At 50.5% G+C, this 14,888-nt stretch overlaps 3 protein-coding genes across 3 annotated transcripts; 1 reads left to right on the top strand and 2 right to left on the bottom strand.

Annotated features, from left to right (window-relative positions):
* Positions 1–533: 533 nt before the first annotated feature.
* Positions 534–1,808, top strand: Pmar_PMAR018813 (Thermitase, putative; the record flags this gene model as incomplete). The annotated part of the gene is made up of 1 exon (XM_002783616.1): positions 534–1,808. The coding sequence occupies one exon, from the start codon at positions 534–536 to the stop codon at positions 1,806–1,808; it is 1,275 nt and encodes a 424-aa protein (XP_002783662.1).
* A 1,721-nt stretch (positions 1,809–3,529) lies between these two features.
* Pmar_PMAR018812 (hypothetical protein) lies at positions 3,530–3,908 on the bottom strand (the record flags this gene model as incomplete). Its single annotated transcript, XM_002783615.1, has 3 exons — positions 3,530–3,615; positions 3,658–3,744; positions 3,842–3,908. The coding sequence occupies 3 exons, from the start codon at positions 3,906–3,908 to the stop codon at positions 3,530–3,532; spliced, it is 240 nt and encodes a 79-aa protein (XP_002783661.1).
* A 3,858-nt stretch (positions 3,909–7,766) lies between these two features.
* Pmar_PMAR018811 (hypothetical protein) lies at positions 7,767–10,473 on the bottom strand (the record flags this gene model as incomplete). The annotated part of the gene is made up of 13 exons (XM_002783614.1): positions 7,767–7,825; positions 8,039–8,132; positions 8,202–8,274; positions 8,344–8,474; positions 8,559–8,690; positions 8,743–8,904; positions 9,129–9,249; positions 9,300–9,452; positions 9,501–9,658; positions 9,700–9,871; positions 9,915–10,111; positions 10,281–10,320; positions 10,364–10,473. 13 exons carry the CDS (start codon positions 10,471–10,473, stop codon positions 7,767–7,769), a joined length of 1,602 nt encoding a protein of 533 aa, XP_002783660.1.
* Positions 10,474–14,888: the final 4,415 nt, after the last annotated feature.

Genomic DNA, 14,888 nt, shown 5'->3' with positions numbered 1-14,888 from the left:
ACCAGAAAAGATGTGGACGGATATACTCGAAGTCGTGATCGGGTCGTCGATTGATACTATAGGTAGTCGATGCTAGTGACTCTGGCAACGCAATCCAAAGGGTAGATACGGGTATAAGATAATACTTAGCTGCGGTCGACAAGGTTGGCAGGAGTGCCAACAGTAATCCTCAAAAGAATCTCTCTAAAGACTCTGAATGCAATCGATCGTTTGACGCATGCACACGTTAGCTACGGATAAGGCTCTCGCGCTCGCCTTATACTGTCTATTCCGCACAGGCAGGGCCGCACAGGCGGACGACAACAAAAAGGTAGCTGACAATGGCCGAACGGAGTCGATTTACATATAGCGAACAATCGATACAGTGCAGCTAACAGACTGGCCAACAGGAGTGGGCAGATCCTCCTACCACAAGTTTTGGGTGACCGTCACCCAAGACTGGACGCGTCACCCGGTGACGCGAAGTTCGTAGGTGGAGCCACCATAACTCAACGGGGTCACCATAACAGTTCCTTGTTACTGTATTCGAAGCGATGAAGCTCCTCTCCTTTGTTCCGCTCATAGCCGCATCGACCTCCACAAACGTCTATGACAGCAAGACTATCGTATCGGTCACCTCCGCCGATGCTTTCGTCGACGTTCGGGATATCCCAAAGCGTCTCGAAGATGCCAAGGTCGCGCTCAAGCCTGGAATGGCCGCCTTCCTGAAGACGGCAACTATCAAGACTTTGAAGTCCTCGGGCTTGCAGGTGGTTGCTACTTCCGAGGACACAGTGAGCTTCGACGATCTTTGTGACTACTTGGAGGAGGCGGCCTCCAAACTCTCCGGTCTGGACTGTGAATGCTCTCCTAATTTCGCCATCAAGGAAGAGGACACTAGTGACGATCTCGGCGTGAATGATCCGAATGCTTCGTCGCAAAGGGCATTCAAGCGGATGAACATGCAAGACGTATGGAGACTATCTGCGTCCTACGCGAGGCGAACCGTCGACGTGGCTGTTATGGATAACGGCCTCAACTTCAGCGATCCTGAGATCGCTCCTTATCGCGGCGTTTTCCGTAAGAAGAGCGGTGGATCCATCGATGGTGGCTGGAACTTCTTGACTAACTCCTCGAACTTGACATCGACTCGTCAGCATGGTCAGGCGTGTGCCAGAATCATCGCGGCTAGGAAGAACAATAGCAACGATATGGCCGGAATGACGTCCAACGTACGTTTGTTGTCTTTAAAAACCCAGGGAGATGATGGTACTGGTAGCTGGGAGCATATAGCTGAAGCCATGGATATGGCCGTCGATATTGGAGTCGATGTCGTATCAATCTCTCTGGGAACATTCATACCAAAGAGCTACGGCGAGATGGTGCTGGGCAAGGCCTTCAAAGCAGCAATTGACCAAAATATCATTGTCGTCGCCTCCTCTGGTAACAATGGACTGCGAGCTGACACACACTATCCATGCCCGCTGCCAGGCGTGATCTGTGTGGGTGCTCTCATGGATCAGGACACTCTAGAAATGGCTGATTTCAGCAACTACGGTAATTCCGTCGATATCGCTGCTTACGGCACGGATATCTATGTCGGTAACAACAAACGCTATTCGGGTACGTCCCTTGCCTGTCCTATTGTTTCTGGAGCAGCTGCGATCTTGCTTTCTATGGGCGTTAAGCCAAAGTACGTTGCTGGGATACTCACCCATAACGTTGATCGGTTCAATAGCTCTTCGAGGCCTATGAGGAAGCATGCCGGAGCTCTGAACCCGCTAAAAGCTGTCAATATGGCGATCGATTATCCCATTTTGAGACGCTAAACGCCTCGAGCTGCTCACATTTGACTTCATACTCGATAGGGAATTCTATCGCATAGTGGTCACTTATCGCTCTGCCTTTTATCCAACTCTTAAGCCCAGCTTTACTGGCAACTCAAAGAATGTTGCCGAAGGCATTTAATCCGAGATATAAACAACGGATCTGTTTGGTATTATCCAACGAGTTTGTTATTGCGTTCTCTAGTTCAACAAGAGGACGAATACCGGATGATACTATCACGGTGATAGTATCACCGGGTATTGATAGACCATCAATACCGTGGTAGTCTAATCGCAACGCGGTCATCACATGTAATCTATATTCATACTGGCCGGAAGACAACTGTATTGCTTTTCCGTTGCCGACATTGATACCAGTTGATTGGAAGAGTCTAGAAAATTCTAGGAGAATCTAGGAAGCTTAAGTTCCACAATTCTTAGGCGCCGCTGCAAGCCTCGCTACAATAGGGTAGTCACACAGACAGTCAGTGACCGAGCCCTTCGACGTCGTGACGAAGGATCGAGCAGTAAGGGGCGAGAAGATATCGCAAAGCACTGTTCCTGCTTCAGTTCACTAGCTCCGGGCGTGCGCTACGAGTCAGTTCAATCCTATTCCTACATAAGACAGTCTGTCCGTCGTTGACCTTTCTCGACGACTACTGTAAACTTATTTTTAGGAAACACAACTCGTAGCATAATTGGTGAGCCTCTCATGATGATACTACACGAATTTATGACTCCTATAATCTCTGTGGACCACTTCCCATCGCTACCTCACTGTGCCGACAAGGCGTATCAATTCTGTATTAAGCACATCTTACCCCCTAGTCGTTGTCCTAAGTACATGGAAAGCAATTCTCCCTATGCACGATCACAAAGTACCAGACACTGTAATACAGTGTCTGTAACAGTGACTGTATACAGAGAACAGGAAACACTCCCTTGTGAATAGTATCACCACAACATATTCACGATGATAGCGTTCATGGCAAATTGTCACCAGTCACTGGCCATCTGGCAGCAAGTGGTGGTCGTATTGCCGGAGTTAATCCATTAACAGACGTAAAATGCGTCTCAGTGGAGCCCCACAATTACGGGGAGTGCGAGGCACTCCTTTGGCATAACCATCCTGTCCCCCTGGTCTTTGAGACGCTATGAACAAGAGTGAGTACGTCATGACTGAGTACATCAACCTAGAATCTAAGATGTGAAGTCATTCTGTCTTTGTCTACTACACTTTTCACTATACATGTATTGGTTGTAGGCACGGTTCGTTTCCACTCAACTGAGTGACTGAAAACTCAACCCTGCTCTAAACTAAGTGACTGTTGTGTTTACTACGCCAGGCGAAACGGTGCGAGAATTTTACCCGCCTACTCCGCGCGCGCCACCATTTTCTCACTCTGGCCACTTTTTTCCCCTGCGCGCCACTTTTTTCTCCTACGCGCCACTTTTTTCTCCTGCGCGCCACTTTTTCCTCCTGTTCGTCTCTTCGCCTGTCTCCACGAAGACAACCCGCGAGGTTGTATTCGGGACTCCGACGAGTCTTGCGGACTCCGAATAGGCGGGGTGCTAGGTGCCGGATACGCTGGGGTGATACTGGGTTGGGGTTGACTAAGGATCCCGAGAGGTTGTATCCGGGACTCAGGCGAGATATCGAAGACTCGCTTGAGGCAACCTTTGAGAGAGCCGGTGCATCTACAACGAAGAAATAATTGCTGAAATTAACGGTGATATAAACGCTGGCCCAGGAACTCACCGATTTCTGGTGACAATTCGAACATACATCTGTTGGCCAACTCCGATAAACCTAAAAAGCACTCAACTATGGTTACCCTACCACTCACACTACTTCGTTTGATCGAACGCTCCCTATCCAGGTTCACACCACCGGATATCGAAGACTCGTTTGGGACAACCCTTGAGAGAGCCGGTCTATCTACAAGAAAGAGCTAATTGATGAAATTAACCGTGGTACCAATCTAACCAATTAAATCGATAGAAGCAATTCGATATCCGTAGCCACTGAGTACTACCCAGTGAGGACTCCCCACCGGATTTCTCCATCTCTTCTTCCGCTTGGTGTTCCGCTTCCTCGCTCATACTTCGATACTCTTCTCGAAGTGGGTCTAAAAGAGGCAGATATGCTTAGCCTATCATGCTCTTCTCCTGCTTGTAGTTCCAGGTTGGAATTGAGTCCAACCTGTTAGTTAATGTTGTGATTTTCAAGCGTTAGTTACAGACAGCTGAATTCCATGGCATGCGAGAACCCAGGCAGAATGATTTAATCCAATTGCAGAGGAAGTGGCAATGGTATTGATCATCTGAGTCCGATCCACTCGAAGCTGCATCATCCTCGGTGATATCGAACAGTATCGTAGAGTCGCTCAAGTCAACAAAATATGCATCAGTTGGAAGTCGCGTTGCTCCATTTGGTAAGAGCGGAATACTTCCTCGCGCTGGCGGATAGAACTCTCCGAGTAGTTCAGCGCGACGCTTCGAGGCTCGTTCGTTTATATCCAAGGCCTTCGGTTGTACGTAACTAGATAAACAGCTGCATATACTCAAGAGTTCGAATCGGATTCTCAGATGGAGAGTTCGTCCTACTTCGAAGCGCCTTGACAACTTCCAGGGATCCAGAACTGGGGTGTATGGTCCATACAGTAGGTTTTCCATCATACTGAGCCCTATTGAATGGCGGCAGTATAGCTGTTCGAGCCCGTCGGGGCAGCTGCATTTGAGAACTTCTTCTTCCCTAATGACTATTCGAATATACTTGCTTGCTTGCACGTAAGTATCAAAGGTTGGCCAGGAACCAGAATCAAAGCTCCGCATGAGGTCCACCATTGCGGCTTGAAGACCACTGCCTTCACCAACGAGACGAATAAGGCCGGCGGAAGGGACTATGTACCGGTTTCGACCCGCGTGATCGTCGAAGTAGATGATATTCAATCCTTCCCTTTGCACCCAAGAAGCCCAACGGAAGCCTCGTAAGAGCTGGTCTTCCGACGGCTGGTGGCTCTCTTTCTTGGAGAAGTCGCCCTTCAAGGTGAACTGCTTGACCACGTTGAAGATCTCTCCGATCAACGCGGAGAGCGTGAACGTTGAACAAGTACCGCCAGAGGAAGCGAGGAAGCTACGGGCTACTCCAAACCCCTCATAAGGAATCCTGGACTCAGAATCCATCATCGCTTACCGTTTTTGATTGAGTTTAACTCAATCAAAAACTGCCTTGAGGCAACCAATAACTCAATGAGTTATTGGTTGCCTCAAGGCAGTTTGTATTCCTGCCTATGGACCGCTCTACTAGATCTTCATGAGCCATCTCTGGTACCAGCAGCACCGTCTATGTATCCACGACTTCAAAAAGTAGCGTGCTACTGGGCTGCTTATATCTTCCCATTTTGTAGCCCATAGTCTTGCAAGTATGGGAAAGTACTCCATACTTGGAGCAAGTCCATACTTGGAGCAGTCTTGGGAAAGTACTCCATGCCAGCACGAAAATATCACATTTGAGTGAAGTGCGCATTCGAATCAGCTCATCCTTAGAGCAAAATTTGGACTTCAAAATTGGAGTCACTACCTTCAGGCATTGGCGCCATACATGTACCACGCAGTACAGTCTGCAAAACTTACTATCCCGCTTCTGTAGCTGGAAATTGGCATCTAGTTCTGCCGATCGAAGCTCACCGAAGGTGTTGCAAGCCGCTTGTTGTGGAGCAGCTGGCACTATCGGCCAATACGCCTGCGAGAGGTAGTATGATATCCAGCTTAGTAGACCAGGCTTGGATACTCTTAAGTGTATCTTCAACGACCATGGTGTCTTCTCTTAACGTCACCGTTGCGGTTAACGGTACGAATTTACTGGGCGGGCGTACACACCCAACCAAAAGTAAAATCATTGGCGTGTAACCAATGTTATGAGTGAAGTCCCCAATCGCTAAGGACAAACCCTCGGCTTGTCTCAGCAAACTGACTGACGAAAACGTGGCGAAGAAGACATGCTGGGGCTTATCCATTTCTGCTGCATCCGATCCGGCCTCTGAATCAGATTCGACATCGTCTCTGGCTTGAAAGACGTCATATTCTACGGACGTATCGGGGAAATCACAGCGATACGATAAGCAAAAAACCTCCGACTCGCATTCGGGCAAGATGCTGTCCTTCTCGAGGAATGCGCGAATTGATGCGATATCCGAGCGCTCCGGTCTAGGCCGATCATCTTTCGCAACCAATTGCTTCCCACGGTATCTCGCGTTGTAAACCGATTTTTCCATTGCTCGTAGTCGATGTCAGGAGTCATCTTGATAAGTTTCTTCTCCAGAAGTCGCTCCACAGTTGCCCTCGCGGAACCACCGGTGACAGCAATATCAGTGACTCAGGTCCTTGGCAACAGCGGATAGCATGGGTTTCCGAGGATGAGCTACCGAGGACACGGGCTTCCTCACATGTGGTTGATGGATCGGCGACCGTAGCACCGTAAAATCCCCTACCACACTATGGATTCTGATGGCCATAGTGAATGCACATGAGTGCCACTCTTTACGTTTTGAAAATCCGCACCGGAACCGTTTGACAATCTTCCCGGCTTTCGGACGAATACCGGAGCCGTAGGTGTTGTTTAGAATCATAGTCCCCCCAGCCAGCACATGAACTTGCTCTTGCGCAGCTTGTAGTGTTGGGAAGATTTGTGGGCTCGCTAGCACATAATTGCAGGAGGAACCCCTGCCTTGCCCTGCACTCGTAGCAGTGACACCTGTGCCTTGTCTGAACCCGTATCAGTGAAGCCAGAGCTTGTCCAGCACCAGAAGCAGCGAGGCCCGTGCCTTGTCCCACACCCAGAGCAGTCAAGCGTGCGCTTTGCACCGTACCCGTGGCCGTGAAGCATGTGCTCTGTCCTGCACCCTTTTCAGTAGATGTCGTCCTCAGAAAAGCGATAGCAGCCTGTAGGAGTGCAGGATCCATGGCAATCGATCCTATGTCAGAGGGAACCAATGCACACGCCTGAATCCTAAACAAAGTTGAAACAAACGAACATCAACTTTAATTGACAAAACAATACGATATTCATTTAGAGATAATCCTCATTACATGTACTGGGTTAGTAATAGGGATATCACCGTATCACCTACAGTATTGTATTTCCCTGAAAGTGATATAATTTTCACACTGATACAAGTTACTTGTACTACTTGTAACAAGTAGTTAACAGATAATATACAGAAAGCTAATGAGTAAAGTGTTGGTGAGTGTATCGGTATACTACTCTATACGGTACATTACTATAGAGTGGCAGGTGCTACTATGAGGACTGGGTGATTATAGATAATAAACAGAACGATCATGCTCAACTTCGTAAGAATTATTTTTTCAATGGACAATCCGCTTCCTGCTTCATATTCGTCTCACATGGCAAGAAATAGTGTTTGGCTTTAGTCGCTACTGCTTTTTCAATGCCCCGACGCCTAATGGAATTCAGAATAGTGGTGCACAAAGAAGTGGCCCGACGAGTAAAATGGTTGCGCGCGCGAGAAATTCGGTGGTGCGGTGAGAAATTTGGTTGCGCGCGCTGAGAAAATGCCGAATTTTACTACCTTGATACTCTATGATCAACTTTTCGAGCCACTCTTGTAGTATGACCAGGGGTATTCCAGTAATGCCCCTGGTCATACTACATTACGGTAAGGCTCCTACCCCAGAGGTAATACTATTGCCTCTGGAGTAGGAGCACTGCCGATACACCGGCACATCAGTGGCTATTCGAGATACTCGTATAAGTACTCCAACTACCCCACCACGTTCCTGCTTTTACGACAATCTCCTCACGAGCTTGCCAGAAACGCTTCGGCAGACTATCAAATACAAGGAGATTCATGACAGGGAGATCCGAGTCGAGCAATACACCTCCACACTTCTCCTATGCTGGTTTCCAGCTCTTCTACCAGAGAGAGCCCACAGGAGCTACACCAGGGCCAAGTTCAATAGAGTGCCAACACAGGATAATGTAACAGGATTATAACCTGCTGATTCAATACTATTGAATTAATAGGAAAGAGGCTAGGGACGACCGCCTCCCCACGCGACAGTGCTTCACTTGACACAACATCACCAGCTGAGTGGAGACGGCAGCATGAAGATTTGCAACATCAAGATCTTCTTAGAGTTGCTGTCAGTTTTGAGGATATCGCTAACAGAATGGCACCATAATACAATTTGAACTGCAGCAAACTCACCCATTTTCATACGCCTCGCCAAGATAAGGAAAGACGCGAAATCAGCATCTCCATCATTATCTCCAATAGCCGACTCTAGCCCATCACCAAAGACCTGTCACCATCAGTGTCACCACACATGAACAGCACAAGATGTCCAGCCTGACCAAAGACGTAGCCCTACCTCTCTCGAGAAGTCATCCCGGTCCGCTCCTTCTGTGCACTCATGCTCATTCTCAGTGACATCGGCGAATGACCTACACACAACCTCAATCAATCATCGTTGCGAAGGTCAAAATTGAAAACAGCCTCGCCGCCCAAGCTACGCTATGATATCTTTCAGTAAAAGCCTAAGCTCAGTGAGGTTAACACGACCAGTGTGCTCATGATCACAGTCCTCGAAAGCCTCCCGGTACTTTACTATCTCAGCCTCCGAGAACGGCAGCAGGGGACGGACCTGAGCAACATCATAACTGTATTAAACCGCGTGGTTGAGTCGTACCTCACTGAGGCGATGTTGTTCTCTCGTCAATCGCCACACCTCCGCCTTGAACAGATCGTAACGAACAACTCTGGCGCTGTTGGTATCGGCGCACAGCTTCTCAAGGATAGCCACAAAGCGAGCTCTCGATAACGCTGGCCCGCCAGGTGGGAAGCCAAGCTTCGTGAACGCCTATCGTGAGAGACAAATTGCCTCTAGGAAAACATGGCAACTCCTATACCACCTCTTCGACACTTCGAGCGAGAATGGTCAGTTCTACACTCCCGGAGTGCCCAGCCCTGAGGCTAGATCTCTCATGTCTTCTCTGCTCTACCATGTGTGACTCCTTCATGAGGGTATCGTCAATCGCCGAGCCGACCTCAGACGGAACTGGTGCCGCGGCTGTCTAACACCAACCTCGTTGTGATACTATCCAGAGGGCTTCGAAGTTCTACTAATCGAAATCACTCTATAGACTGACCTTCTATCTCAACTGAGACGACCGAGAAGCTGGTCCAGCCCGTCCTCAACTTACACGAGCTCTCGAACCTTGTCGACTCCATTTTTTTTCAACTTCTGCTGTCTCGGATTCCTCATCACTGTGTGATATCAACTTCATATAACTCTTACTGCGTGATGAGAGTACCCCTCTCCGTCTCGACCCTGGAATATATAAATGCCCGCACCACTGAGGAAATCATCAGCACTACGCCGTCGACTCTCCTTCTCGTTCTTCGTGACTTTGCAGTATCTACCATAACCCCACGCTGGAAACACTCTGACTATCGCGACAGGCGGCACTTCTCCCAAATTTTGCGCAGCCCCTCAGCGTCTATCTCCATGTCGACCTCCTCTCTCCTCTTGCGTTCGCTCAAAGACACAGTCTCTTCCCTCAGCACAATAGCCTTGCCACGACCAACTACCCAGCTGATATGCTTCATTGAGTCCGCAAACCTGATGAAGCCATCCCTAACATGGTGTACGACAGTCCGATCGTCGAACCTTGTGAGCTCATCAGAGCCGACCTCTTCATCGCTCGGTCGGATTATCCTCATGTCGACACTGATGAACACTCGCGGAAGTTGCTCCTCGCCGAGGCCCACAAGAATAAAAGGTCGACCATCACCCACTGTGGGGTTCGGCGGCCTCAAAACCATCGACTGAATTGACCCCTCGGGAAGATCCTTCTGAGCATCCTTACCAAAGCCACAGTAGGAACCTCTTCTCTCTTCAATCGCTCTAATAGATCCTCCAGCCCCAGACCACACTCAGCTCTCATGGCCGTTGACTCCTGGTCTTCCCCTACCCCTACCGCAATTCGCAGCCGTGGGTCGACATCAACGACGTGGGGCGGCTTTGAACGCACTATAGTCCTGTGGACAGCAGCTCTCTTGACACCGTATGTGTATGGACTACATAACAAGACCTTCCTCCATCTTGAAATCATTCCATTCCTCGCAATCCCCACATATCGATTGCCTCCATTCGCCCAACGTGGTCTTCGCCTCAACGACCGAGAGCCAGACCAAAGCCTCTCCTGTGTGACACATTTGTTCGAGCCAATCGGCGGCATTTCTAATTCCATGCACTCGGAACCGCAGCAAAATCACGACCTGATAAGGCATACTGCACTTCCCCCTAAGAGGTCCTCACAGCTCCTTCGCCGTCCCAGTATGCATTAGGCGATTCCACCGTCCGAGGCGTGCTCGGGACGGCATCAGGAGACCGTGGACTTTCAATCAGACATTCCCTCCTCCCCATTGTGAACATCTCCAGCCATACCTTGGGTAGGGGCGAGGCGACGCCAGGATACGCCCAGTCCCTGCAAGGGGGGTCTTCTCGAGAGCCGGCCTCGGACTGCTCACTCCGGGATCCACAGACCCGCTGTCACAGACTCAACTGGTCTAACCTTGAGTCGACCGAGATCGTTCCACTCAGAGGAGCATTCGATAGTGGTAGGCTTGGGTGTGTCCATACAAATCCACCCTCTCAACACGGGAGGAAGGACGATAGTGTCGGAAGTCGGCTCGGGGGATCACCACACCATCGCTTCCGACGGTTCGGAGCTGCTGCCGAATGCCTCTTCGTCGTGTCGACGGCTCAGCTAGCTAGAGAGATCTACAACCGGCAAACATCCCTAAGGAACAGGTTCTATTCCCAGTGCCGGCACTTTCTACCAATGTCGCAGACAGCTATTCGTTGTTCTTGCCTTATCGGAAGACTCTTAGCTCCATCCTCTGTAGAGGAGGAAGGTCCTCCGTAGGTCAAGCTGAGAGCTGCCTGGCGATGGGCTGACTCAACCCAAACCGCATAAACAGGCACTCACTTGCATAACGCCTGTCGCCTTAGCCCATCGTTCAATCGTTGTGGGATCGTCGGCCAACAACCAGAAGAGCCTCAAAGCGTGAATCTGACGGTCCTTGGCTGGGCGGAGGCGGTCAGCTGCCCACCTCCACCACCGTCCCATCATCTCCCCTTATCGGCGCTCGTAACTCGTATTCTGTGCCCATGAGGCAGAAGCGGACCACCACACCCTGAGAGCCCAGCGCCATGGCTACAAGACAGGTCCAACGTCTATCACCGTTGGTGTCACCAATGGTGTCACCGCTGCCAAAGAGAGCCTAAGCAAACCGTTACAGAGGACGCCCGTAGGCAGATCCCTCACTCAGCCACTTCAGAGATGTACAACAAGATTCGCCATCTCGTTTTTATGTGGACCTCCTCCTGTTCGACCATATCCTTCCTAACATCAACTGACCGGGACAGAATAGAGGGAGGGATAGACTCACAACTCTAGTCGTTGTCGGTGGGAATCCTCGTCCAGCGTTGAGGCAGGTAAGAGATCAACAGCGCTAGCTCCTGTCAACCTCATCGTAGGATTATCGCTGACTGGTGACAGTATATTCGAATATCCCAATGATGCAAAGAAGGATATATCTCCATCGGATTTTGGCGATGGACCTGAACCACCAACTGCTGGGCCGCCTCTAAATATCGTTCCACCTCCCAAGACCGAGGCGAACAGTTTGAGGACCTCAACCAGCTCCTCCAGCGCCAGATGTAGTCGATAGCATTGGGTGCACGTCTGAATGAGTTTATACCGGTCCCCCGCGATACCCGCTCTCAGTGGGGACATTCCGGGCAGCAGGAAATGGAATGAGGCAGGGCAAGGTGTAAGCTGCTGTAGATTCCGACCAGACCGTCGCAATGCATTTGATGCCACTCGGAACCTGTCGAGTGTGCCCAGATGGTGGGGTGCCCCGACTTACGGTAAGGATGGGAACTCTCCTCCACACACGCCACATCTATACAGCTGGCGGACTTCAATGAGCGAGGACGATCGAGTAGGCTCGGAAGGATGCGATAGATGGTCCCATCTGAAAGTCATGGTCTCGTCTTGCGGCAACGTCTCGCCTTGCTCCTACTCGTCCTCAGAAAGCCCATTGACGATAGAGCCCGTCTCGGAGGCAGCCTCCGCCTCATTCCACAGAGTCCCCAGCTGACGAGGGCTCGGTGAGGGCTCCCGTCGACCGGTGACTCCCTCGAGAGCGTCGATCCGGAGGAGCCAATAGATAGCATCTCCCCGAGAACTGCTGGTAGAAGCCAACCGGCGAGCGAAGGAAAGGGTCATCATAGTGACTCGTAGTCCTCTAACCTGGTACGGCAGCGAATGTTAGTGTCCACACCATCGGCTTGCCTGCAGGAGCCACTCAGTCAGTGCTCTGGTAGAGGCTTCCACCTCCTTCGGGCATCTAGACATGATAGCGTCATCGGCCGCCCCTGAACCAGCCTCATAGGAAGCTTCCTCACCATCGATTTACCTTCGCTTCGCCATTCCGCTTTGATTCTGCCAAAGTCATTAGAGGAGGAAGACCCCGTGGTGTAGGTAACACACAGGGTCGTCGCTGACGATCTCCCGCGCACATCCAGCGTTTTCTGGATGACCTTGGGAAGGACTAGGATAGTAGCACTCCAACCCTGTTTGCATCACCCGCGGCCCTCCATCTTTCCGATTCACTTCATTTGTCAACTCGACGGACGTCAACGGTGACACGACGGTCTTCCCAGGAACCGCGTCGTGAAGTTGCACACAGCATAGGGCGTCCGACTTCGAGCTCGCACTTTTAAATCGGGCCAACACCTACGATCGAGCTCTTTCGTTTGTCCGAATATTCAATCATATACGTCCTTGTCCGTAAACCTCCGTGTGGCTTTGAGACGCCCAGTCCGGTCCGTGAATAGCCATGCTGTACTCTGCTGGAAAGGCGGGTCGGCCTTCTCCTCTTCTAGTGAGCACTCCGGGAGGTCGATGCCGAGGATGACCGTATCGGGTAACCACAGCGAGAGGGGGAAGTCAGGTCGGCGAGGCCCTGGTGACCTGCTGGTCGCCGCCCTTGGGAAAAACGGGCAGCCGACCTCAGCTGGTGTTGACCTACCGGTGCTCGGCGAGGAGGAGGGGTTTGACAAGCAGTTGGAACACTTCGACTGCCGACTCGTAACGCCTCCTATTCTCAGTACCCACTTGTGCCGCTGTATTTCGCATTTCCACTAGAATCGAATGAAACTCAGGACGGGTCCATCGCACAGTCGCACGCATCTGCAGTTGCCCAACAGAACCAGCGATTCTATCAACGGAGTTCCGAAGAGAATAACCTCAAGATTCGCGACTGCCTCGGGAGTGACGCCCTGACGGGTTTACTTTACGAAAATTTTTCGGGTCAAATTTCCCACCAAGGTGGTAGTACTAGTAGGAACTTGCAGCATCCCTACGGCTCGCAAGACCTAAACAATTGCATATTATTCGATCTAAGCGATAGTTTGGCAAGTATATGAAATTTTGTTGGAGAGAAAAGACCAACCTCCGGGATTTTTCAGTCTGCGTGACCAGGTGGGGGACACCCGTAGGCCTGGCGTCGCACCTCCGTCACGGAGGCTCCCTGCTTTCGCTTCCCAAAACTCAGTTTTTCGATCTCATCCAGTAATTCCTCTCTCCGATAGAAAGCGAGATACTCATGTGCATATTTAATGTGTTTGCGAATCAGATCGATGGTAAGTTCTCGAGTATCCTGGCCTCCCTCCACCCTGTCTCTCCTGCGATGACTCAGAAGTATCGGAGACCTTCGGGATCTTCCCTGCATTTCCTTTCCATTTTCCTCGTTTACATCCCCCTGAAGACATTCTTCTTTCCTCTTCTCTTTCCCTTCTCCCCGCTAGCTTGCGAGTTGGAGAGTATGCGGTTACGGTGGCTGCGAGCCAAGATAGTCATGGGGATGGCATCGCCATCATGGCGATATCGTGATTAATAGTCCACTAGAGGTCGAGCGAGTTCCCGTCGAATCGCTGCCTGTAGAATCGACGTTCACGAATGTGTCTTTCAAGGAAGGATGGAGACGGGAGCCAACTACAGTTGACGAGCGTTCGAGCTTGGTAGGCGAATTAAGGGAGGGGGATTATCCCCCGGGGTCCCCGGGCCGGGGATAACCTCAGACCAGGCTCATCCATGCAGGCATATCATTCTCCCAAACATCCATTGGATGCAGCAGCTCACAGTCATATCTCGACGATACTCCCGAGACTGAATGGCAGGTTATTATATGCGTAGCTTCCTTTCGGAGGGAAGTGTCCCAAGTGTGGGTCTTCCTGTATAAGCAATGTGAAGGAATTAACTCCACCCAAAGCTGTGCTAGGACTTGACTCCGAGCAAGGATGGCCTGCCCGATTGATATCTACCCGACGTCAATGTCGAGAGGTGTCATGTAGGCATGCCGCATGCGTCATGTACGCTGAACTGTGATTATATCAAGACGCTGCCAGATGCGGTATTCGGGAGAATCTTATCAACCACGGTGGTCGGGAAACAGGTTGCGGTGGGGGATGGGGGCTATTCGAAGGCTACGCAACGCGTCATATATAGCCCGTGAGGCGGAGCTATTACGTGGAGAAAAGTATACTGCTTTTCATCGACGCCGGTTACTTTTGAGCGTCGCAAAGCAATACTATGCACCTGGTACTCTGTTGCACAGTTTATCTAAGCATGCTCAACATCTCTGTACATTGGACGCCAGTGGGGCCGTTCGTCAACCGGAGCAAACCATCAGTGAAGCCATTCTACGAAATGCCTTCCTGAGAGACTTCCTGAGAGACTCTTTGCGCCGTCTGTCCTTATGTCGTGAACTCAATTCGGATCGTATCAAGTTCTATGTGAGTATCGATTTTGCTCGTCGCATTGCGAAACGTTCAACCACTAATTAGAGTGGCTATATCGCCACACTATCCGCTATAGACTATAGCCAAAGAGAATATTCAAAGTTACACTATAGCCCATGGGGTAACTTTGAATATTCTCTGTACACCAAACACTTCCTTGGAATCTCTCTTCCCCGCCTTACG

Source organism: Perkinsus marinus (genome assembly GCF_000006405.1).
Source record: "Perkinsus marinus ATCC 50983 genomic scaffold scf_1104296936966, whole genome shotgun sequence".
NCBI lineage: Eukaryota > Perkinsozoa > Perkinsida > Perkinsidae > Perkinsus > Perkinsus marinus.
Note: the sequence above shows the minus strand (reverse complement) of the source record. Positions and strands in the feature narration are given on the sequence as shown.